Source organism: Daphnia pulex, chromosome 7 (genome assembly GCF_021134715.1).
Source record: "Daphnia pulex isolate KAP4 chromosome 7, ASM2113471v1".
Lineage (NCBI taxonomy): Eukaryota > Metazoa > Arthropoda > Branchiopoda > Diplostraca > Daphniidae > Daphnia > Daphnia pulex.
Window position 1 is genome coordinate 1,559,108 of NC_060023.1, and position 22,637 is coordinate 1,581,744.

General features: G+C 37.9%; 4 protein-coding genes and 1 long non-coding RNA gene across 8 annotated transcripts; 3 read left to right on the top strand and 2 right to left on the bottom strand.

Moving 5' to 3' along the window:
* The first annotated feature begins 1,067 nt into the window (after window positions 1-1,067).
* LOC124197194 (cullin-associated NEDD8-dissociated protein 1-like) lies at window positions 1,068-4,776 on the top strand. 3 transcript variants are annotated; one of them, XM_046592505.1, is made up of 12 exons: window positions 1,069-1,186; window positions 1,256-1,331; window positions 1,393-1,478; window positions 1,563-1,781; window positions 1,860-2,028; window positions 2,095-2,399; window positions 2,454-2,903; window positions 2,965-3,093; window positions 3,168-3,333; window positions 3,396-3,717; window positions 3,799-3,964; window positions 4,146-4,776. In XM_046592505.1, exons 6-10 carry the CDS (start codon window positions 2,124-2,126, stop codon window positions 3,596-3,598), a joined length of 1,224 nt encoding a protein of 407 aa, XP_046448461.1. In that variant the 5' UTR covers window positions 1,069-1,186; window positions 1,256-1,331; window positions 1,393-1,478; window positions 1,563-1,781; window positions 1,860-2,028; window positions 2,095-2,123; the 3' UTR covers window positions 3,599-3,717; window positions 3,799-3,964; window positions 4,146-4,776. The 3 variants fall into 3 exon arrangements, with proteins under 3 accessions (XP_046448460.1, XP_046448461.1, XP_046448462.1); XM_046592506.1 differs by having other exon boundaries at window positions 1,071-1,331; window positions 3,168-3,234; window positions 3,325-3,717; XM_046592504.1 differs by lacking the exon at window positions 1,563-1,781 and having other exon boundaries at window positions 1,068-1,331.
* A 300-nt stretch (window positions 4,777-5,076) lies between these two features.
* On the top strand, window positions 5,077-8,081 carry LOC124197191 (chromatin assembly factor 1 subunit A-B-like). Its single transcript, XM_046592499.1, has 8 exons — window positions 5,077-5,212; window positions 5,280-5,489; window positions 5,555-5,727; window positions 5,798-6,377; window positions 6,431-6,609; window positions 6,670-6,789; window positions 6,860-7,316; window positions 7,382-8,081. Exons 1-8 carry the CDS (start codon window positions 5,149-5,151, stop codon window positions 7,819-7,821), a joined length of 2,223 nt encoding a protein of 740 aa, XP_046448455.1. The 5' UTR covers window positions 5,077-5,148; the 3' UTR covers window positions 7,822-8,081.
* Window positions 8,082-10,397: 2,316 nt separating this feature from the next.
* On the top strand, window positions 10,398-20,635 carry LOC124197199. Its single transcript, XR_006876046.1, has 16 exons — window positions 10,398-10,690; window positions 12,053-12,312; window positions 12,684-12,931; window positions 13,378-13,484; window positions 13,542-15,386; window positions 15,459-15,547; window positions 16,062-16,163; window positions 16,331-16,437; window positions 16,935-17,096; window positions 17,985-18,101; window positions 18,188-18,326; window positions 18,975-19,557; window positions 19,659-19,729; window positions 19,822-20,162; window positions 20,249-20,471; window positions 20,567-20,635. It is a non-coding gene; the product is annotated as an uncharacterized LOC124197199 (long non-coding RNA).
* Window positions 13,395-17,331, bottom strand: LOC124197190 (protein MLP1-like). Of its 2 annotated transcripts, none has more exons than XM_046592498.1 (23): window positions 17,250-17,331; window positions 16,913-17,186; window positions 16,777-16,839; window positions 16,631-16,714; window positions 16,492-16,566; window positions 16,336-16,419; window positions 16,191-16,274; window positions 16,055-16,117; window positions 15,924-15,986; window positions 15,767-15,850; window positions 15,607-15,690; window positions 15,452-15,535; window positions 15,291-15,374; window positions 15,148-15,231; window positions 15,018-15,080; window positions 14,891-14,953; window positions 14,736-14,819; window positions 14,589-14,678; window positions 14,461-14,520; window positions 14,324-14,386; window positions 14,201-14,263; window positions 13,929-14,081; window positions 13,395-13,864 (listed from the first exon to the last, which is right to left on the bottom strand). In XM_046592498.1, the coding sequence occupies exons 1-23, from the start codon at window positions 17,259-17,261 to the stop codon at window positions 13,395-13,397; spliced, it is 2,331 nt and encodes a 776-aa protein (XP_046448454.1). In that variant the 5' UTR covers window positions 17,262-17,331. The 2 variants fall into 2 exon arrangements, with proteins under 2 accessions (XP_046448454.1, XP_046448453.1); XM_046592497.1 differs by having other exon boundaries at window positions 14,461-14,523.
* Window positions 20,636-20,768: 133 nt separating the features above from the next.
* Window positions 20,769-21,528, bottom strand: LOC124197198 (complement C1q tumor necrosis factor-related protein 3-like). Its single transcript, XM_046592511.1, has 2 exons — window positions 21,415-21,528; window positions 20,769-21,341 (listed from the first exon to the last, which is right to left on the bottom strand). The coding sequence occupies exons 1-2, from the start codon at window positions 21,452-21,454 to the stop codon at window positions 20,866-20,868; spliced, it is 516 nt and encodes a 171-aa protein (XP_046448467.1). The 5' UTR covers window positions 21,455-21,528; the 3' UTR covers window positions 20,769-20,865.
* Between the last annotated feature and the right edge of the window lie 1,109 nt (window positions 21,529-22,637).

The following is a 22,637-nucleotide window of genomic DNA, read 5'->3' on the forward strand; positions in this document are numbered from 1 at the left end:
TGTGTCTAAGTGGTTATTTTGATCACTATTGATGGTTGCTGTTGAAATATTCGGAAATATTAGCTGGTTTTTCGCAAAAAGGTGTTTAATTAAAATACCATTCTTCCAGTAAAATTAAACCAGTAAGATGATAAACTAGATGAATGATTTAATTTCCAAAAAGAATCAAGTAACCCACCTCACTCTTGTTTTCAATTTAATCCAGTCAGAAGCGATTTATATGAAAGTAATTGGACATGTTAAACGATATGACATGTTAAATAAAATTAAGGGAAATATTTATGAATGTTATGGATTATTTGCGAATTTGATTTGACTCGAATCGAATTCATTTCCGAACTCACCATACAGTGTCCTTCAGGAATTATGATTAACCATGTATTTAACCATGTTACCAGTAGACATGATATGTCTTGGATTTCTTGCGACACTAGGATTTGTATACAAGTTCCATGCAAACTTGCTCACTCAAACCCCGACCCGGCACTCTCGTTTCCCATATACATTCATAAACAGTCATATTGTTTGTTTGTAAGTATTTCATGAGCCGATAGCGGTAATTTTTGCTGACCGCGGGAGTCGAACTCAGGTCTCATGGTGCCCCTCCCCTCCTGGAACACTAAGCGACGCCTTATTCAACTCCCATACCTATGGCAATACTTTAGTGCCATTTTTCGGACATCATAAATTAAAAAAATTTTCAAACATATTTTGTAAAGTAAAAACTAAAAGTAAAAACTTTTGTTAAATTTTTGTTAAATTTGTAAATGTAATTTTAAAAGATAAAACTAAATGGAAAATCAAAAGTCTATTTTTAAAAGTTAATTTAAAAAGAAAAAGCTAAATGTTAAAGTAAAAATTAAATGTAAAAACCATTGGCTATTGTTAAAAGATAAATGTTAAACTAAAAACTAAATTTAAAAACTATCGAGTCCGCGAGCTATCCTGCCCCTCCTGTGCTGCCATCTAGCGACTGCTACTGCAAACGCCCATACAGACCAAGAGATCGGCGTCTCTTGCTCCCCTCCCTATAGACCGTTGCGCCCTCTACATAAAGATTAAAGAGTGTGCGGAATTAGTGCTGTTTAGCCACACTCGAAGTCTGTGAGGGCGTAGTCACGGCTGTCAAAAAGTCCAAATACTTCATACTCAATTGCTTGACATTTCACAGCTTCTTCAACCAAAAGTATGCTCGATTATTCCATAGAGTTTGTCATTTTATTGTCCTAATAACCCCATCTCATTATGGTTCGAGACATAATTTTTGAGGACTGTCTAACATGTGGATGTTCAGTGGAATTGTCCCTATTGGAAAACCATGTGTCCAATTGGTAATTTACATCATAATAATATATTGAATAAATTCACATCCTAATTTCATTTTCGCACTAGCATAATTCTAAATGAGCGGTCTGTTTCTGAAGTCCAAAGGAAAAGGAAATTAGATGTGGACGTGGACAAAGTGAAACAATATCTAGGTAAACATTTCATTTAGTTCCGTCTCTATAAACTGGAGAATCCTTCAGGCTAATGCTTTTCAAATTTTTTGCTACCGATGAGAGAATTCCTACTAAGGAAATTTGCCATTTGCTTGGAATCTCAAGAAGGACTCTATTTCGAGTCTTAAAAGAGATCAACATTACAGCTAGACCAAAATACACTAAAATTGGAATGAAGAACTAGGAATCATATCTTACCAACACAATCTTCAAAAGAAACCCAAAATTTGGTAATTATTGAGATGAATAGTGTATTACATTACATTGTGAAACAATAACTAGGTAAACACATCATTTAGTTCCGTCTCTATAAACTTGAGAATCCTTCAGGCTAATGCTTTTCAAATTTTTTTGCTACAGATGAGAGAATTCCTACAGCTACTCATTCTTCATCCACGGAGCCATCGACGGATATTTTGAGGCATTTTGTCTGAAGTTTTTAATCTCTTGTGTTCACCTCTGTTACAAGGTGTGGCTTTGGGCTCCCTTCTCGATTTTCTACAGGCATTGGTCGAGTTTAATGCACCTGGTTAGTGATGCTTTTTTCATTAGTTTAAACTGAAATCCTTTGATGGCACAAATATTTACCACCCAGGATCTTGTCTTGGCTACCGCGATCTGTTGATGTTTATGATGAATTTGGCGTCGAAACCTGGTCTTCACAATACTGCTCATCATTCTGTCGCTCAGGCTGTTGCTTCATTGGTTGTAACTCAACCAGTTTCTGAAGCTTTTACATTGGTGCAGAATTTCCTCCAGGAGGCTCAGAGACCTCATTCTGATTGGCAACACATTTTTGCGCTCCTTTGTATTGGAGAGATCGGCAAACGAATTGATCTTAACCAGGTTCCAGGGTTAGGACAAGCAATCAGCGATTCTTTCGGCCCACCAAATGAAGAAGTACGTCTATTACTTTCTCAACTATCTGAATCAATCTATATCCGTTTTCTATAGGTGAAATCTGCAGCTTCGCACGCCCTCGGATCTGTAACAGTTGGAAATATTCCAGGTTTCTTGCCCTTTATTCTTACTCAGATTGAAAATCAATCGCGGCGCCAGTATTTGCTGCTCCACTCGTTAAAGGAAGTGATTACTTCGCTATCACTTGGAATTGAGGCCATTGCACAATTACGCCCATTTGTCCCACGAATTTGGGATCTTCTCTTCCGTCACTGCGAGTGTAATGAAGAAGGAACACGCAATGTTGTAGCCGAGTGTTTGGGAAAGCTTACGCTGACAGATCCTGAGGGATTGCTTCCACGTCTTCGAGCTGCTCTGAACTGCCCTTCTGCGTTGATGAGAAGTACGATCGTCACAGCAGCCAAATTCAGAATTTCCGATCAAGTTCAAACCATTGATCCTCTGCTGAAGCAATGCATGGGCGATTTTCTTCAAACCTTACAGGTAAATAATAAGGTTTCATCGTGATTAACATAAACGGAACGTTAAATTGAATCTGTAATAGGATGACGACTTGAATGTGCGACGAGTGGTATTCATTGCGTTCAATTCGGCAGCACACAACAAGCCTTCGTTGGTCAGAGACTTGCTCGATTCCGTTTTGCCTCAGCTTTATAATGAAACTAAAGTTAGAGTAAGTATTCAATGTTGGGAGTCTTTTTTGACGATCGAATTATCCTTAATTAATCAAAAAAAATTAATTCGCAGAAAGAGTTAGTCCCCGAAGTTGAAATGGGTCCCTTCAAGCACACGGTTGACGATGGTCTAGACCGTGGTAAGGCCGCTTTCGAATGCATGTACACCCTTCTGGATTCGTGTCTTGATCGATTGGATGTTTTCGAATTTTTGAATCACGTTGAACTAGGATTGAAAGGTTTGCTGTGTTTTCTTTCAAAAAGCAATCAAAACGTAACTCGCGTTACGTAACAACAAAAGCGCTAGAGGACTACACCACTGAGGCTCCTAAGTACTACACCACCAAAGCACCTGAGACTACACAATTACGTATGCTGCCCCAGCCTACTACACCGAGGCTCCAAAGTACTACACCACTAGTAAACCGGAGTACTACAGGCTACGTATGCTGCCTCAACCTACGACACCGAGGCTCCAGCTTATTACACCACCAAAGCGGTTGAATACTACACAGAAGCGGCAAAGTAGAAATCAGTCGAGTGAGCATCTCCGACACCCAACACGGCAGCCCCGAAGTTTCGTATTAACTTCGTTTCAAACAGTGGAACGTCAAAGAGTGAAGGTGAGCTCTTTAATATTTTAATTTTGCGGAACATGTACTAATGACTTGTTTTCCTTCGTTGTATGTTTTTCGAACAAGAAGAATTCTACTGCAATCCCGTCGAATTGAACGGTAAAGACAACGGTGGCGCAGCAGTCGTACGTGGACAATCATTCGTTAAACTTGACATTGTCGTTCGGAAAGCCGAACTTGACTATGTCCGTACCATCACCTACGACAAGTGCCTGATAGGCTAATATTGCTACAGGTTAACATTTTATGCTCAACGAAAATCGTATTTAAAAGTCTCAATGATTACACCTTTATGGAATGTTGAACAACTTTGATAATCTTCCCGCTAGATAGTATCTGAGAGCCTATTCAAACTGCTAGCAATTTATTTCTGTTATTACGAATCACTCTAAAAATGGCCTTTATTTTCGTGCTAGGTGGTAAACGAAAATCTTTTCCAATCCCTGAGCGGTGCCCTCAAAGTTGCCCAGGAGCACGTAACGCTGTTCCGCAACATCGATGGCGGTAACATGGGCCAAGTCCTCCCTAAATATGAGCGAATGGATGACCGAGAAGTTGAATGCGGAAAGTGTTTTGTATGGATGGATAACAATTTTCGTCTTGGTGTCGGCCACGTCCTTTGTTGTTCCAGTCAACCGCCTGATTAGTTAACATCGATACCTTTTTTATTGTCCAAATTAGTATAATTTACCATCTAGCTTTGTACAGTCGGTTGACAAATTATACTTCGTTAATTCTTGGCTTTCTTGCTGATCGTGTCAAGCTTGGTCTTGGTTGCCGTCAAATCTTTTGAATTTGTTTCCAAGTTCTGGTTAGTGCCTGAAAATCGTTCACGAACGAGTCAATTTTTGCATTTCCCGTTTTTTAGTTTTTTATTAATGTGTTTTTGTTAACAAAAAGTATTGCGTTGAGATCGACTACTTAAGTGCTGGTAGTCTTTAAATTCTTGGTAGTTTCTGCAACAAGTTTTGATTGCAAATATAATCAGTTGAAATTGAAAAACAAATATTTCAATTTACTAACAAATATATTCTTTCTAGCTCCGGCTTTGAATTCATTTAAATAACGTCCGAAATTACAAAAACAAACTACGTACATTTGAAAAAATCGAAAAGATTTGACCTGTTAATTGATAAAAGTTTAATGGGGAAATAATAAAAGTTTGATTAGTTAAAACCTAGAGCGTTAGATGGAGCGGTAGTGAGGAGAAGGGTTAGAGTTTGCTGGGGGGGGTTTGAGAGGCAGTTGAGACCGGTCTAAAGATCCGTTAAAAAAGTCATCGTCTTTGAACTTTGAAGCAACTACATGTGATGTGAATGTGATTTCATTATTTAGCAAATGACAAGACAAATACTTAGCAATTAAAGTGAGTGACACTGATAAAAATTAAACAAAAGCAACAACTTCAACTGCTAGAAAATGGATAAGGTTGAAAACAACTATCATGTCTTAGGAAAGACTCTGCCAGATCAGGCTTCAACTGGTAAAAATCATCATTTGTTGGTACTCTTAAAAATTTCTAAATATTCATACACTCTTTTTGGATACAGAAATCAGTTATGGTAGGAGTTTTAAAACCTTTCCACTGGTAGCTGATGACTATTTTGCAGTTAGTATTCCGAATGCTTCAATGGCTGGAGCTGATCAGGAAAGCGAGCTTGATGTGAGTTGTGTTTCGAATGATGAGTTAGGAAAGACTCTGCCAGATAGGTATAAACCTTCCGCTGACATGAGTAAAGCTGCTGAAGTTACTGGAACTGGTGAATATCATAACTTGATACTATTTGAAAATTTCTTAATGTTTATAGACTCATTTTTAATATAGGAATTAACATGGCTAAGAGTCCAAAATGTTATTTACTTGTGGATTATTCTTCATCTGACGAATCAGATGCTTCAATGGATGATTCAGGAAAGACTCGGCCAGATAAAACATCCACTCCAAGGAAAGAAGTGAAAGGAAAGAAAAGGCCTGCCTTATCCCAAGAAGAAAAGAAAGTAATAACAAAACTAAATTACATTCATTGGAATATGTGTACATAAATTTTTGTATTGTTATTTGGTTTAGGAGAAAGAAAGACAAATTGCAGAGAAGAAAGCAGAAAGAGAACGCTTACGCAAAGAAAAGAAAGAGGAAAAGAAAAAGAAAGAAGAAGAAAGAGAAACTGAGAAGAAGAAGAGAGAAGAAGAAAAAAAGAAGAAGGAGGAAGAAAAAGAAGCAGAAAGGAAAAAGAAAGAAGAAGAAAAGAGTAAAAAGGAAGAAATTAAAGAAACTGAAAGGAAGAGAAAAGAAGAAGAAAAGAAACGTAAAGAAGAAGAAAAGAGACAAAACGAAGAAATTAAAGAAGCTGAAAGGAAGAGAAAAGAAGAGGAGAAGAAACGAAAAGAAGTAGAAAAGGAAAATGCCAAAAAGATAAAAGAAGATGAGGAACGGCGGAAAAAAGAAAATTTTGCTCAAAAATACGTGAAACATGCCCCTGTTTTTCGAACGGAATTTGATACTTCTAGAAAGAAATACTTGGAACAGATTCTGAAAAAGTCAGATTCGGAACCTTCAGTTGATTTAAATCTTCGCCAGTATAGAGAAAACAAAGGAAGAAGTTATGGTGCTACTTGGCCAATTAAGGATAATGATGTTGGAGTGATTGGTAAGTGAATTTTATCTTCATGTCGGAAACGTATTAAGTATCGTTGAATATAGACGAGGACGAAGCGAAAGCCCCCATCAACAACGAAACCATTGTAACGATCGTCCATCCAGTCCCTCATAGAATGCGACCCAAGTTAGTCCAGTTTTGGGAAAATCGTCGTCCTGCCTATTGGGGAACCTGGAGAAAATCGAGTTATTCAGTGGGTCCAAGACGTCCTTTCGGCAAAGAGGTATATACAATTCAAAGGGCAAAATAAATGAAGCAAGTAATGTACGCCAACATTCTATAGATCATATTCGATTACGATGTCGATTCTGATGATGAATGGGAGGAGGAAGTTGAACCGGGCGAATCTTTGACCGATTCAGAAGGTGAAGGCGAAGAAAAAGAGCCAGCCGATGATTATGAGGTTCGTTTTGTTGAAACGTGAATTTTTAAAAGTCTTTCACTGGCACTTTACAAGCTTTTATATATTTTAGGTAGACAATGAATTCCTTGTACCCCATGGATACTTGAGCGACGACGAAGGAGAGAAGGATGAAGACGAGAGAGCGCTATCCACGTCTGCAGCCAAAGAGAAACTCAAGTTAAAGGAAGAGCAATTTGAGAGAGAGTTGAAGAAGAAGACGTGTTATATCAAACCCAGCTTGATCGGTTGTTGCTGGTCGGATGACTTTAACCCTAATCCGCAGCATCTTAAAGTTCTTGAGCGCTACGCACCGATTGTATTGTCTTCAACACTGCCGATAGAACTGAAAAGTGAGGGTGAGGAGTCGGATGACAACATCAACAAGAAATCGACTAAACGCTTAGTCAATGAAAAGGATATACCTGACCTTATTCGCGTACTTCATGGAAGCTTATTCGGAAGATCCACGATTGTTCAAGAGTTTCAGTTGCATTTGGAACGCAATAGAGCCGGTCAAAACCAGAATGGTAACAATTATACAAATTAAATCTTCGTGCTTTCACTATTTTATATATATTTGGGATGAATTTAGGTCCATCCAAGGCACAAATATTGGCCAAAATTTCTGAAATTGCGTCATATAGCAGATGTACAGAAGCCGGAGCAATGAGTGGAAAAATTTGTTGGCTCGTGCAACCAAGTGTTCTTGAGCATTACAATCTCGCTGAATTATCTGTCATCAATGCTTGGGAATTCGCTACCGATACGAAAAAGCGAGGACGTAAGACCGACGATTCTGAGGAGGACACCCCACTAGCAAAGATCCCGCGCGTGTCGCCCATTAAGGAATTTGATCAGCCAGCTAGTTTACCAGCAAACAGAGTTTCTTCATCGCAGGAGAACGAGCTTTCAGAATCGGGGAAAGATTCAAATGTGCCAGCTAAGCAACCAATTTTCTCAACTCCTAAAGGGAAGAAAACGCATCTCGTTGATAAGTCTCCCAACATCTGCAACCAAGAAACCCAAGAGTGATACTAAAACAACTCCATTAACCAATTTCTTAAAGAAAATGAGTGCAAAGAGGCACTGTCCAAATTATCAGAGAATATTGACGACTCATTGGATGGGATCAAATGTTTTACTTTTGAGTTATTTGTGTCGTTCCTTTCGAGTAATTTAATGTTTAGAGCATGTTTTTTCCCCTGCAAAATTTATATGTTGATATATGGGATGTATCTTTTTTTCTGTAACCGTTGCATACACCTAAATTTCTATTACACGGATGAAATATATGAGACCGATGGTAGGGAGCTAACGCGGGGGATAAAAAGGTTGGCAGCCAACTGGTAAACAAACAAAACATAAATAACAACAACAAATGATGATCCAAGCTGATATTTTTTTTAAACGGGTGACCTTTTGGTGTCCATCGTCTTCTCTGCATTAACTGAATAGAGAAAACGCTTCATGGAAGAATTGTGCCGAAATCGGAGAAAACTGTTGGATCGTTTATCCAGATGTTCTCAATCGATACGGTCTAACTAATTTGTCGATCATCAACTCATGGGAATTCGCAGCCGAGACGAAAAAGCGAGGACGGAAGCGTAACTTTTCTACAACTGATACCGATGACGAAATCACACCAGCCAAGACCCCGCGTGTTCCGGATCCCGCAGTCCCCCAATAGTTGGCAGAGGCTGGAATCCATTCGGCACCGTTCAGCACTGGCTAGGTGAAGACACTTTTGACATTTTACCCTGCATGTCCACTCACTACTGCCATCATAGCTAATTTAAATTTTTTATGGAAGATGAAAGAAAGCAGAAATTCTTTAACAGTGTTTATATTTTACATACAGTAGTAAACTTGGTAATAATAAATTTGTGAACAGCCAGTAAAATAGTTTTCTCTGCAACAAAACTTACCTTACCTTTATGGTTGTTCAAAAAGTGAAAAAGAAAAAGCGTATTGTTAGCACCTTAAACGTGAAAATGTTGTCAGCTGATTTCGTATGAATTATGATTTACCTTGGGAAATGGGAATGATAGGTGATAAGAGTAAAACCTGGGTTTTGACTCGGAGCGGACGACGCTAGAAAATCTTGTTGGTAATCGCAGTCGCTAGATGTCTCGATGGTTGGTAATCAACTTATCACCATGAAGTACTTAAGAAATCGATAATACTGCCGAACTCGGAAAATTCAAAAAACTATTATTTTTAAATATATTCTCTGTTCATACGCGGTAATTCTCATCGATTATTCATCGGAACGTGACTCACGTATCACAGTAGAAACTAGGTTTCACTTAAGGGCGGGTATGGGAGTTGGCTAAGGCGTCGTAAACTGAACCGAGCACTGTGGGTTCCGAGTTCAACTCCACCGATGAACATTGTCATTAATGTGATGGATGGTCGTTTGCTTTGTGTATTGAATATTCCCCCTTACGAAGCTAACGAGTTTGCAGTGGTTTGCATGGAATTGCTGCACACGAATCATAGTAACACGTATATTTCTTTCAAGAGATCCTAGATATAGCATGTCTGGGTAACATTAGTTAATTCATGGTTAAACTGTCAACTGGGACTTATACGGTCACTGTACACACATTGTGATTTTTGAAATCCATAAAATTTTCCTTAATTTTATATTTATTATTTAAGTTTGATAAAAACTCATCATGTGCTGGTTCAAAAAAGTGACTTAGAAAGTATATTATTTGTACTTGGCTATTGGCTTGTTCTTTAACTTCAGTTAACATTTTCAAATTGGCGAAATTGCCATGTTTCTCTGATAAATTTGCGCGCCGAGACCAGAGGTTGAGCGGACGACGCTAGAAAGTCTTGTTGGTTGGTAATCGCAGTCGCTAGATGTCTCGATGGTTGGTAATCAACTAATCAACATGAAGTACAGAAGGAATCGAAAATCGATAAAACTGCCGAACTCGGAAAATTAAAAAATCTATCACATTTAAATAATCTCATCTTACGCGGTAATTTTCACCGCTTATTCATCTGAACGTGACTCACATATCAGAGTAAAAACAGATACTCTGTATGGTGCGGGTAAGGGAGTTGGATAAGGCGTCGCTTGGTGTTCCGGGCACCATGAGACCTGAGTTCAACTCCCGCGGTGACCGCCTTCTGTTCTCGCACTACTTACAAATCTACTATATGAATGCTTATGGGAAACGATATTAACGTAAACTGTCGTGGATGGTCGATAGTTTCGTAGGTTGATCCTCCGAAGCTAAAGAGTTTGCAAGGTTGGCATGGAACTTTGCATACGAATCAAGTGTCTCGTGTATTTCTTGAAAGCAGACCTACGACATATGATGTCTGGGACCAACTAGTTAATTCATGGTTAAATAGTACACCAGGACTTCACACGGACAGCTGAACACACATGGTGAATTCGGATTCCATAAAAATCGTACAGCATATGTTGTTAAGTATCTACAGATCAGAATTTTAATCATTTGTATTTTTTGCTGTCTCTTAAACCAGCCATTTGTTCAAAATAATTCGTTTTTTTCAAATTCAAACAAAAGTTGCAACAAAAAACGTGAACGCTGAAATTGATTATTGGCAACGGTGTATAAAGAAAGTTTCTTTTTGTTTTGCCATTTGATCAAGTCACAAAACGAAAAAAAAAGTAGAAAAAAAGTAGGCCATGCACAAAACTATGCTAATTATTAATCTTAAAGACCAAAATCCATTGGGACACAGGTGTCTAACTTAATTAGTGATGAAAAATGGGTGGGAAATACTTAAAGTAACTGAAATAGTCTAATGGTGGAACTGGAAAGAGAGTGTGTGCTTAATGCTGATGTTGCAGTTGTGACAGCATGGCTGAAAATCTATTCAATTGAGACTAACTGTAACATAAAAATAAAAAAACATGGTAAGTAATTGCTTTTCCATAAAGATAAGTTGAAAAGTGTAAAATTGTGTGTAATGTCAATGGTTTCTGCCTTTCTGGTAACTGAACTTTCCTTACATCCACAAATAAAAATACGCTAAGTTGTAATGTAATCCTTACTCGTGGGCTAAGTCTTTTAAGTCTAGACTTTTTTCTGTTAAAGCTAGGATAATTAAGAATATGTAAAATACTTAACAATAGGCAACCAAAGCTTGACGACAATTCCATCCCAGACAGCTAGGTTGTTAAACTTGTTAGATTATACTTTAAAAGTTCTAAAGTTGTAGTTTGTACATATTTTCATCAATTTCCCTTCTTTTTTAATTATCCATTTCTACTATTGACTTTTATACTCTAACCTAAGATTCAACTGAAAATCAATTGATGTATCAAAGATATGAAACCTTCACGGTGTAAAGATAATTAATAACAGATATGATGATAACCAATTTCCATTCAAAGCAATTATATTTCAATCTAGCAGGTTTTAGGGCAATTACAGAGATAAGTCAATTTCTTCTTCGACAAGGAAGCCAGTAAAATGAGTCGAATGGTTACCGCCGTCAAACAACATTGCATCTGTTGATCCATCCCCAATTTGTAGCCAAAGTTGATCGCCCTTTTGTAAATGCAGAGTGGATTGCAGAGTTATTGGACTGAGCACTTTTTCAAACTTGACTAAATTAGCCTCGTTATTCTGCCCAGTCCCGATTAGATTTCCGTTCAGCAACATTTGCACTTGCAGGAAATTAAAAACGGTTGAAGAAATTGGAAATTGCGCTAATCCAGTGAACGAGAAATAGTAAGTTCCCGTTCTGGGAGCCGTGAATTTTCCTGACGTTATATTCATGGCTTTCCCAATGTTTGTCATTTCCATGTCAAACGGCATCGGAGTATTCTTCGTGTTGAAACTAGCATTCCTTTGAACGTAGAAATAGGTGGACACTGATTTCACATCTTCGTAGCCAATCCATTTCTGGAAATCTGTACACAATTTTTTAGACTTATAACCTTGAATAGGGACTCACGTCACGTTGTTGACAAAAATTACCTGGCGTGTTTGGATATTTAGTAAAATCGCAATAAACAGTTTCGACGTGTTTATTTCCCATTACGGAATAGAGTCCACTTTTCCTGTGTCCAATATCCAAAAGATCCTTGCAGGATTGAGGAATTATGTTGATGGAAGCTTTGCTTGCACTCTCTGTAAATATTAGTTAATTACTTGTCGCCATTGTTAGACTATAAAATATTACCAATAACAATTTTTCTCAGTTCTTCAACCTCTCTCTTCAAATCGTTGACAATGGCAGTTATTTCCGTTAATTCCACTTCTTTTTCCAGATCACTCTGACAAATAAACGGCATCCATTGGTCGCATGACAAGGTAGCCCAGCTGGCGGAAGGATCCGGAACGATTCGAACATGAAGGCACTGATCGCTACCAACGCCGCTAGCATTGCTGGGCTCTCCATAAAACCAATTGACGAAAGTGAACGGAGTCTGTGCAGTCCACGAGAAAGTTTTCGTTCCCGTGTTGTAGTTACCCGACGTCCAGACGCCTATCTTCGATGCGATAGCATCTATACCACATCACACAATTGGTACAGTATTAAAAAATATATTTGTGCCATTCAGACTTAGATGGACTTGCCATTCAATACGATAGGCATCAACACCGTTGAAACATCATTTTGTTCACGTTTATTTGTTATGCTCAGTAGACTCTTGCCACTAGCAGAGCAGAACTCTTGAGCTTTATCCCAAGTTAACTAATTGTAAAACATTCATTAGATTTGCGTACGATAAAAATTTTAGAGCCTCTTACCTGCGTATTTACGAAGCAATAACATTTTGTTTGAAGTCTAACGCATTTGTGACGACCCATACTGTCCTCGCAGACTACAGTTTAGAAAAAATTTGTATGCTGTGGACTAGCCTAATATGTAACTAATTTTTATACTTGCTGATTTAGATCGTTGCATTTCAACCACTGGTTCGTCCGATCCTGCTTGGTCCACCTTCACTGCATACTGTTCACTAGCTTGCACTGCATTCACGAATTGTGTGGTTAGAAATGAATAGTGGAATAGAAATTGGAATCTTACCTTTGAACAAGACCAAACCGAAGATGTAAACCAATTGTATTGGGAAATTAAATGAGCGCATTGTCAGAATATGGACGTACTTCTTGACGGAGTGGATGTGTTCTTCGATCTGAAGGTAAATTTGCAATAGTTCTCTGGGTTTATATAGGGCAGCCGAGTCGAATAAATTGTTATGTCGGTCAGTAACCTCTTCCCATGACCATCGTAACATTTCACCCATATTTAAGTGTTTTAGGAGGGGAAAATGGGATGTAGACGAAGGAACAGGTAATATTTATTGGGGTGGCTTGACATTCAAGGTTACCGGATCACGGAAAATTTATTGTCTTTTTACCTTTCCGGGTTCAATAACTTCTTCATTTTCAACGGTCAAGTTGAGGTAGGTTCTCAGCCATCTCAGGTAAAAAATCCAAACTTAAGTATCACTGTCCTTCGTAACTCTGTTAATCTTTTGTTGGTTTTAAGATAAAAATTTTGAATATTTTGGCCCCATTATTAGTAACATTTAGAACTCTTGAATATGTAATATTGTATTTCGCTAAAAAATAATTTAACTTTCAGGTATAACATGAACATCTTCATGGCGAAATATCTTCCTGTAAAATGAAACCAGTGAAATGAGTCTGGTTGTCTGAATCGTCAAACAGTTCGACTCCCTTCGGAGAAAGGTATTTGATCTGAACCCAAATTCTGTCTCCCGCTTTCAACTTGAGTGTGGATTGAAGGGTAACCGGGACGATGTGATCCTCCGGTGGGTTGCCATCACGTACGAAACTTAACCCGACTGCATTGCCGTTTAGGAAAAGACTTACTCCAAGCTTAGACGGAGATGGTGGGAAGATCGCCACTCCGGTGAAGGAAAAGAAATAAGTTCCGTCACGAGGGGTCGTGAAAATTCCCGTTGATTTATCCATGGCATCTCCAGTGTTCACCACTTCAATTTCGTAAGGAATCGGAGTATTCATCGTGGAGAATCCGGTATTTTTCTGGACGTAAAAGTAAGTTGGTGTTGATTTCACGTCCTCGTAACCAATCCATTTCTGAAAATCTATTTAGACGGCACCGTTTTTTAAGTAACACTTGGAAACAATAGAATCGGCAATTCTTTTTACCCGCTCCGTTGGGTTGTTTGGTGAAATCGCAGTAAACAGTTTCGATTTGCTTTTTCCCCATTACGGAATATAATCCGCTTTTCCTATGTCCAATATCCATTAGATCTTTACACGAATTGGGGATTCTATCAATCGATGCGGCACTTGTACCCGCTGCCAATGAGCAAACGGAGATTCAAATAGTGTTTCAATAATTGGATTGTTTTATTCACGTCAAGCAGTTTCATTACATAATGTAATAAGTTTCCATTTTAAAATTTAGATAGTTTTACCGTCCAACTTGGTTGCAAGAGTCCCGATTTGCGTTTTGGTTTCAGATGAGCTTAGTGAAGTCACTGCAAAATATTAAATAATTCTTTTGTAATTTCCTGGTTTTGGTTGAGAAAATTTATTACCTTGCAAATCAGTTTTTATGACATCAACCTCAGTCTTGGTGTCCGTCAGATCTTTCATTGTAGCTGCAACCATGGACAAATGAGTTAAATTGCTTCCGCTTTTTCAATTATTTCTTGAATGTTGAGAAATTAGTTACCGTTCAAATTGGTGCCAAGGCTCTCCAGTTTGGATTTTGTTTCTCTGGACCGTTTCGCAACTTCTTGAAATCAGGAAGAAAATTGTTCCATTTTAATAATATTTTCCGTGCCCATTTTTATCGCATACCTTCTAGTTTCTCCTTGATAGCCTCAATGGCCTTGACGTCATAATTCGTGCCATCTTTTCTGATAGACACTGCCATTCCAAGAGTTGCGTCTGAAAAGCAAAGAATATTAGTTTAAACAAAATTGTTGAATAATAATTTAATTTCACTTTTCAAGTCCATATTCATAGCCTCAAGTTTGGTCTTCGTGTCTGTCAAGTCTTTCGTAGTTCTCTCCAGTGTTTGGGTGGTGCCTGGAATGAAATAGAGTAGATTCCATTTAATTTTCTTTTGTAAAATAGTTCATCAATTTAAAGATTATTACCAAACAGGATGGTATTCAGATCCTCAACTTTTGTGTTGGTTTTTGTTAAATTCTTGGCAGTTTCTGCGTGAAAGTATTTTTTTTTAATCTTTTCAGATTTTTGTTTAAACGAAGAATGGAATATTACCGCTTAGTTTTGTCATTAGCTCTCCTAATTGAACCTTCGTTTCAGCTGATCCCTTCGATGTTGCTACAAGATTACGATGCGCGGTTATACGATTGTCTTCGGCGCCAATTCGAATTATTAATTATCTTACCTTGCAAATCTGTTTTGATACCGCGAACTTCGGTCTTCGTATCCGCTAAATCTTTCGAAGTGGCTGCCAAATTTTGAAGAGTACCTACGGATTAAAAGTTACTTAATTTCCGCGACCAATTTTCAATAATTAATTTCTCACACCTTCCAATTCGGTACTCAAATTGACAATTTTCGTCTTGGTGTCGGCCACGTCCTTTGTTGTTCCAGTCAACCGCCTGATTGTATCTGCGCATCACAGTAAGTGTATATGACTAGACTTATCTCACATTTATGATTTAATTATTTCGAATTTTTTTAACTACCTTTTAGTTCCACGTTTGTGTTCTCAAGTTTTCCCTTGGTGACGTTCAGATCTTTCGTAGTTTCGTCGAGACATCGGGTAGTGACTGCAGATCACGGTATGATTTAATTAGTTAACATCGATACCTTTTTTATTGTCCAAATTAGTATAATTTACCATCTAGCTTTCCACTCAGTTTTCCAACCTTTGTCTTGGTATCTGTCAACTCAACTTGCGTAACTTCTAAATCGTGAGTTGTATCTGAAAATGATTACAACATAGTTTGTTATTTGACTCAATTTGAAAACTGGTACAGTCGTTTGATAAATAATAATACTTCGTAAATTCTTGCTGATCGTGTCAAGTTTGGTCTTGGTAGCCGTCAAATCTTTTGAAGTGGCTTCCAAATTCTGGTTAGTGCCTGAAAATCGTACACGAGTCAATTTTTTTTTTATTTCCCGTTTTTTATTTTTTAAATAATGTGCTATTGTTACCAAAAAGTATTGTGTTGAGATTGACTACTTTACTGCTGGTAGCCGTTAAATTTTTGGTAGTTTCTGCATAAAGGTTTAATTTGAAATAATCATTTCACAACTTTGCCAATTTAATTTAATTCAAATTTTACCGCCTAGTTTTGCCATCAAATCGCCGACTTTGACCTTCGTTTCAGCTGAACCTTGAGATGTTGCTATACACGTCATCGTCGTAAACGCCTTTGAGTTACTGCAGCCTCGGTAATAAAATATTTGAAATCTTTATACCTTGTAAGTTGGTTTTGATACTCTGAATGTCAGTCTTTGTGTCTGCCAAGTCTTTCTTAGTGGCCATCAGACTTTGGGTGGTACCTGTTGATAATTTAATTTTTAATTCTTATGTAATAACTGTATCTTTAAATCTTTAGCGTACCGTCCAACTGTGCTGTCAGGTCATCAACTCTCGTCTTGGTGTCCGCCAAATCCTTTGTCGTAGCTGTCAACCAATTGCTGGTACCTGCGCATCGCAAAAAAAGTAAAGTTATAGTTTCGCAATCGATATTATTCAAGTTCACTGCTGGTTACTTGCCATCAAATTTTTTAATTAATTCCGTCTTAACCTGTGCCAAGTCTTGCTTAGTGTTGATCAAATCTTGCGTCGTTACTGCGTAAGAAATGAGCTTGTAATTTACACCAAATTACAGATTGAGGATGTCAAATTATCTTACCGTGCAAATCCGTTTGAACACTTTCCAATTTGGATTTTGTGTCTATCAAATCGTTGTTAGTTTCTTCCAAAGTCTGTGTAGTGTCTAGAAAACCAAATTACGCACGTGAGATTGCTATTAGTCAAATTTTAAATGAATAACATTACCAGCTAGTTTTGTGTTTAAATCCTTGACTCTTGTGTGGGCATCCGATAAATCTTTGGTAGTCTCTAAAGTCCAAAAACAATATTTTTGATTTCTGTAATTATTTTGTAATTATTATTTTTTAGAAAAATAACACACTTAATCTCAATTCCTTGGTCAGGTTCTCAACGGTGATCTCGAGAAGTTCCATTCTGGCAATGAGACCTCGAGTGAAAATATTGCGGACTTGAGGCTGTTCATCAGCTTTTTGTGAAGACCGGAAGCTGGCAACCGTCTGGGTCCCTTTATTCTTGTTCGAGTGAGCAGCAGGCGCCAGTGAAAAGTAAGGATGATAGCTATAAGGATCGTAATTCCAATCAGCCGGTATTTGACCGCAAACTGTGCACGTCGTGACGAATAAAACGACGACAAACTAAAGGCGGGAAATTTAAATCAAATATTCGAAAGGAAAGGAAATCAGATGAGCAAAACTTACCAAGTTCTTCATTTTTTTTTGTGAGGATGTAACTTGAAGAGCAGTGAAGTCGAAAGAACAATAGTCCAGTTGCTAATCACCCTTTATATACACGTCAATTTTGCCTGCCCTTGAGGAACAGGTTTAAAAATTTCAAAACGGTCTTCATAAATTGCTTCCACACAATTTTATTATTTGGTATATTTCTCCTAGTCGGCAACTTTAACATTGACTTACTCCATCCGGTTTTTATCTTCCGTGTCTTCGTCGTCCTTGAGAACTTGCTGAAGGCTTTGGGCTCAGATGGAAGCAATCTCTATTTATCTATTAATACGGACTCGATTCTTCCAGCTAGTTTTTACTTGCCGATCGTGCTCTCATTATGGAGTGGAATTGAGGTTTATCTTGCCAATCTGACAGTTTGTATCTGTTGTAAAGAGGAGGCATTGCCCTTTGGTAACTCTTTTCGGATGCGCATAGTAGTTTTGGAATCACATTTGTTTTCAAATGTTGACATTTTCTAGAATTTTTTCCCTTTCGGTAATTTGGGGAATGTCGTCAGATAGGTAGATGACAACAAAATGTTGTCAGACACGAATTGTGGTATTGTTTTTTTTAATTATGACATCAGACATGAAAAAGAAGAGCGTTTTTGAAAATTTGGTTACACACATTTAGTAAACTAAATATTTTATTTTCCTTTTTTTCTGAACAAGTTTAATTCGAATGGATGATATTTTTTGTTTGTTTTTATAGGATAACATTATTTTATTTTGTTAGAGTCGGCGAAAGAAAATTCGAGGAATTATACGGGTTTAAAGGAATTCCGAATTTGAGTATATTTAGAAAATTTACTTGGCACTATTCATAAAGGTATTATTCGGTTTCGGTATTATAATACTAACAGGAAAATTAAAGAGAGAAATTTTGATTCTTTTTGAATTTCGGGTTTTATTAAGTTGTAGGACAACACTGGAATTTCAGGCTCAGTCAGTCCCAGTCTAATCAAAGTTGAGTGATGGAGCCTGATAATACATCTGAGATTGAACTTGGAATTTGGATACACTGAAGTTGTTTAACGAAGTTTTTGTTATTAAGGTAAAACAAATTTTTTTTCTTTTACATACAGAGAATGTCAGGAACTGTTTTCTGTCTCAAACCTTTTGGATTTCACACTGAGAATCCAAATTTGTTTCGTTTTACATACCAAATTGTGGGCGTTAACGTTACTAGCTACTTTGTTACTTGTTTAAAAAGGCGCCCAGCTTGAGTGTCAATATTGGATTGAGACTTTGGATTGTAGACTGTTTTTCGATTACGCCATAGGCCCACGTAATTGTTTTTCATTTCCTATCACATTGGAAAAGATTGGCTCGATTCTCCGTTGGTGTTTTGTGCCAATATTCCTCTTAATGCTCAGATCTGACCGTTGATTTCAGTTATTCTTTGGGTATAAGGGCCACTAAATTAGTCTGTAACATTCTTTTATTATATTTATCATTATTAAATTATAGCAAATCAAATTTGACTGTTGTTGTGAACAGCATGCGAAACAATCGGGCAGAAATGTTTACAAAAATAATTAAGACGGTTAGTCGTTATTAAATAGTACAACTAGTTGAAGAGGTCTTCTTTGATAAGGACGCCAGTAAAGTGGGTCGAGTGGTAAACGCTGTCAAATAACACTCCATCTGTTGAAATGACACCAATTTGCAACCACATTTGATCGCCCTTTTCTAAATGCAGAGTCGATTGCAGAGTTCCTGGACTGAGAACGCTGGTAAAACTGACGACATTAGCCTCGTTGATCTGCGCAGTCCCGATCAGATTTCCGTTCAGCAACAATTGCACTTGCATGTAATTGAAAGCTGAGCCAGAAGCAGGATAATTCGCCAATCCAGCGAAGGTATAGAAATAAGTCGCTTTAACGGGTGCCGTAAATTTCCCAGTTACTATATCCATGGCGCTTCCGGCGTTCAGCGTTTCAATTTCAAACGGAATCGGGGTATTCATTGTCGAGAATGTCATGATTTTCTGCACGTAAAATTAGACTGGCGTCGATTTGACGTCTTCGTAGCCGATCCATTGCTGGAAACTTTATAATAAAATTACAATTTGAATTATTCAGGAGATTAAAGGAACTGATGATTACCTAGTCCATCTGATGGTTGTGTGAAGTCGCAGTTAACAGTTTCAACTTGTGAACTTCCCATTACGGAATAGAGTCCGCTTTTCCTGTATCCAATAGCTTTCAATTCGGCACAGGAGCTGGGAATTTTTCCGATGGACGTTGGGTCATCTGCTGAACAAGAGCATCTAAACGCTGCGAGTACGTAATTAGAAAATAACTAGTTGGCACGAATATTGTCTCTAGTAAATTACTAAATTGTTTCTTCATTTTCAAAACTACCGTTTAATTGGGCTAATAAGCGTTCGATTGTGGCCTTTGTTTCTGCCGCATTTTCTGCAAACGAAATAAGAGGTACTAAATTTTTACACTGGTAACCCATCATATTTTTCTATCGTTTTCATAACCTATAAGAATATTGACTAATAGTATTATTTTATATTTCCCTTCAAATTTTGCTTTTAGTCTCGCGCCATCACACCTTAAACCGTCCACTGCGTTTATGATGTCTTCCAGGCGTTGTGAAATGGATGCATTTAATAATCGACGGATGTAAATGTCTTATACGGTGAAACAAAGTAATAACAAATTACTCACGATGTTTCAACTTTTTAACCCAAAGATCGACTATCATAGCTAAAAACCCTCGATAAAACAAAGTTCCCATTCTATTGACGGCGAGATTAGTGAATGGGTAAGCGCGATTCGTGTTAACCTCTTTTTCGTGTGCGGATGAACTGACCGCAAAATGTTCAGGATCATTGGAAGAACTCCAATCGACCAGTAACTGAGACGAAACGACAAAGGTTAGGACAAAGAAAACAGCAACAAACTTTAACGAGGTCTTATATAATTAAAAAATATCAAACTTACATGTTTCATTTTTTTTTAGTTGTCGCCTGTTTGGATGTGCAGTGCTGAATGAACGATATTCGACAAGACGGAAGGTCCTTAATATATTTCATTCTCCGTGTTCCTTTTCGGTCGACTGCCCTGGAGAAACAGCAAATAGATCACACCCTGCATAGCAAAATGTTCTTTCATCGGTTCAGTGATGTTTGCCTCTCCGCCGTGTTCGCGTTCTAGGGTGAAGAAGATGGCTTTTATCGGTACAGGTAATACAAACCTCATCTCGAATTTAAGCAGATTCGCATACGTCACATTCTACCTGTATTTTGATATTGATCGACTATGTCGTTTTTTTTATAAGATGCTGATATTCGAATGATAACAGTAGAGGAACTATGTGACTGAGTATCAGTGCTGGGAATCCCCGCACGTAGGTAGCTATATTTAAAAAATTTTACTTCGCTTGTTTGAAAAGCCACCGACTCTAAGTAAAAACTTTTTCGGCGGCAGATTAAAAGGCGGGAGTTTGAACTTTCTTGAAGAATTTTTTGGACACATTCAAAATGTCTTATGGGATCTATTTTGCCAAGGTAAGACACATTTCATGGAATTGTTATTTGAAAATAATTGAGTGAAATAATCGTACATTTTACAGGGTTATTAAGAAAAGTCTTGCTCCAGAAGGCAACCATTGAAATGAGTCAAATGATTGCTGTCGTCATACAGTGTTACTCCGGCAGTCAAGGATTGAATCTGTATCCAGACTTGATCGCCGGCTGCCAGACTTAACGTTGATTGAAGTGCCAATGGACTCGGTTGATTATGTAGGTCGTGAGTCTCGCCAACCAAAGACGTTCCGATTACATTCCCGTTCAAATAAAGGTTTACGCTTAGAGTTTCAAGGACGGAAAAAGCACCTCCCTGGAAATGAGCGTGTCCCGTGAAGGTGAAGAAATAAGTTCCTTTGACTGGCGCCGTAAATATTCCCGTAGCTGCATCCATGGCGTTTCCGGTGTTGACCACTTCTACCTCGAAGGGAATTTGTGTGCCCACTGTCGAAAACGGCGTGTCTTTCTGTACGTAGAAGTTGACTGTCGTTGATTTGACGTCTTCGTAGCCAATGAATTTCTGTAAATCTTCATAATCGAATTGCAATTTGAATTATTTCAGAGTTTTAGGGAAATTGGGAGATTAAGCTGATAACATTACTTGGCCCATTTGACGGTTGTGTGAAGTCGCAGTAAACCATTTCAACTTGTTGAGTTCCCAAGACGGAATTGAGTTCGCTTTTCCTGTACTCAATAGCTCTCAAATCCGCACAGGAAATGGGAATTTTCCCTATCGAAGCGCCGACATCCGCATTGAAATGGCACGAATACGCTGTCAAATAACCAATTGAACTTCATCTTAATTGGAGGTAAAAATGAAGTGGTCTCACCGTTAAATCTGGATGTCAAACTCAAGTTTCCCTTTTAAATTCTCGACTGTTTTGGCTGTTTCTTCCAATCGTTGCGTAGTCGATGCCAAATTTGCTGTGTTTGCGGCCAATAACTGAGCGGAGATAACAAAAGTCAGGACGAAGAAAACAGCGACAAACTTAAATGTGGTAATAAAATTGTTTAATACGTTGTAATTGGCCTGTATAATCAAAATAATAAACTTACAAATTTCATTTACAGTTGTTGCGTTGTATGGGCGATTGTTGAGTGTCGAATGAACAACATTGAAAAAGGCGAAGGTCCGTTATATTTTGTGTGTTCATTTTCGGTCGGCTATACCCCCCCCCCCCTAGGCCAGTTCATATTAAAACGGATCACATAGCCAGCATGACTAAATATGTTCTTGATTGGGATATTTGCATGGGTCCACAGTGTCCGCATTCTAAGGTGAAAATGGCTTGTATCGGTACAGGTAAATACAACATACTTACACTTGCTTGATCAATTCTGCGTAACGCTCACGAAGCTAAATAATTTCTTACGTAACATTCTTCCCGATTATACCGAGCGACTATTTCTTGTAAGATGTTGAAAACTGATTTAGAGTAACGGAAATATTTGCCTTATCATCAATGCCGGGATTTCTCGTATTTAGCCTTTGTAGTACTACTTGAGGTATATGTGGAGCGGCTTACATAATAAATTTAGCCTACTTTTATCTTAGAAGTACTGTACAGTCACAAGTGACCTATCTAAGCAAGTCAAATTCCTTCTTCAACATTCTCCGCTCAAATATGCTCGCGTGATTTCGCCTTCTTGACATTGATCCCATTATGCGCCGGATGACTGGGCGCTTTACCCTATGTTGTAATATCTTACCATATAAATAGTAATTTATATTTTAGCAAATAACATTTCTAATGAATGAACAATGATCTTCAATATAAGATGGATGCAGTCTAAGAAACATCTGTCCCGATATGAATGTTGATG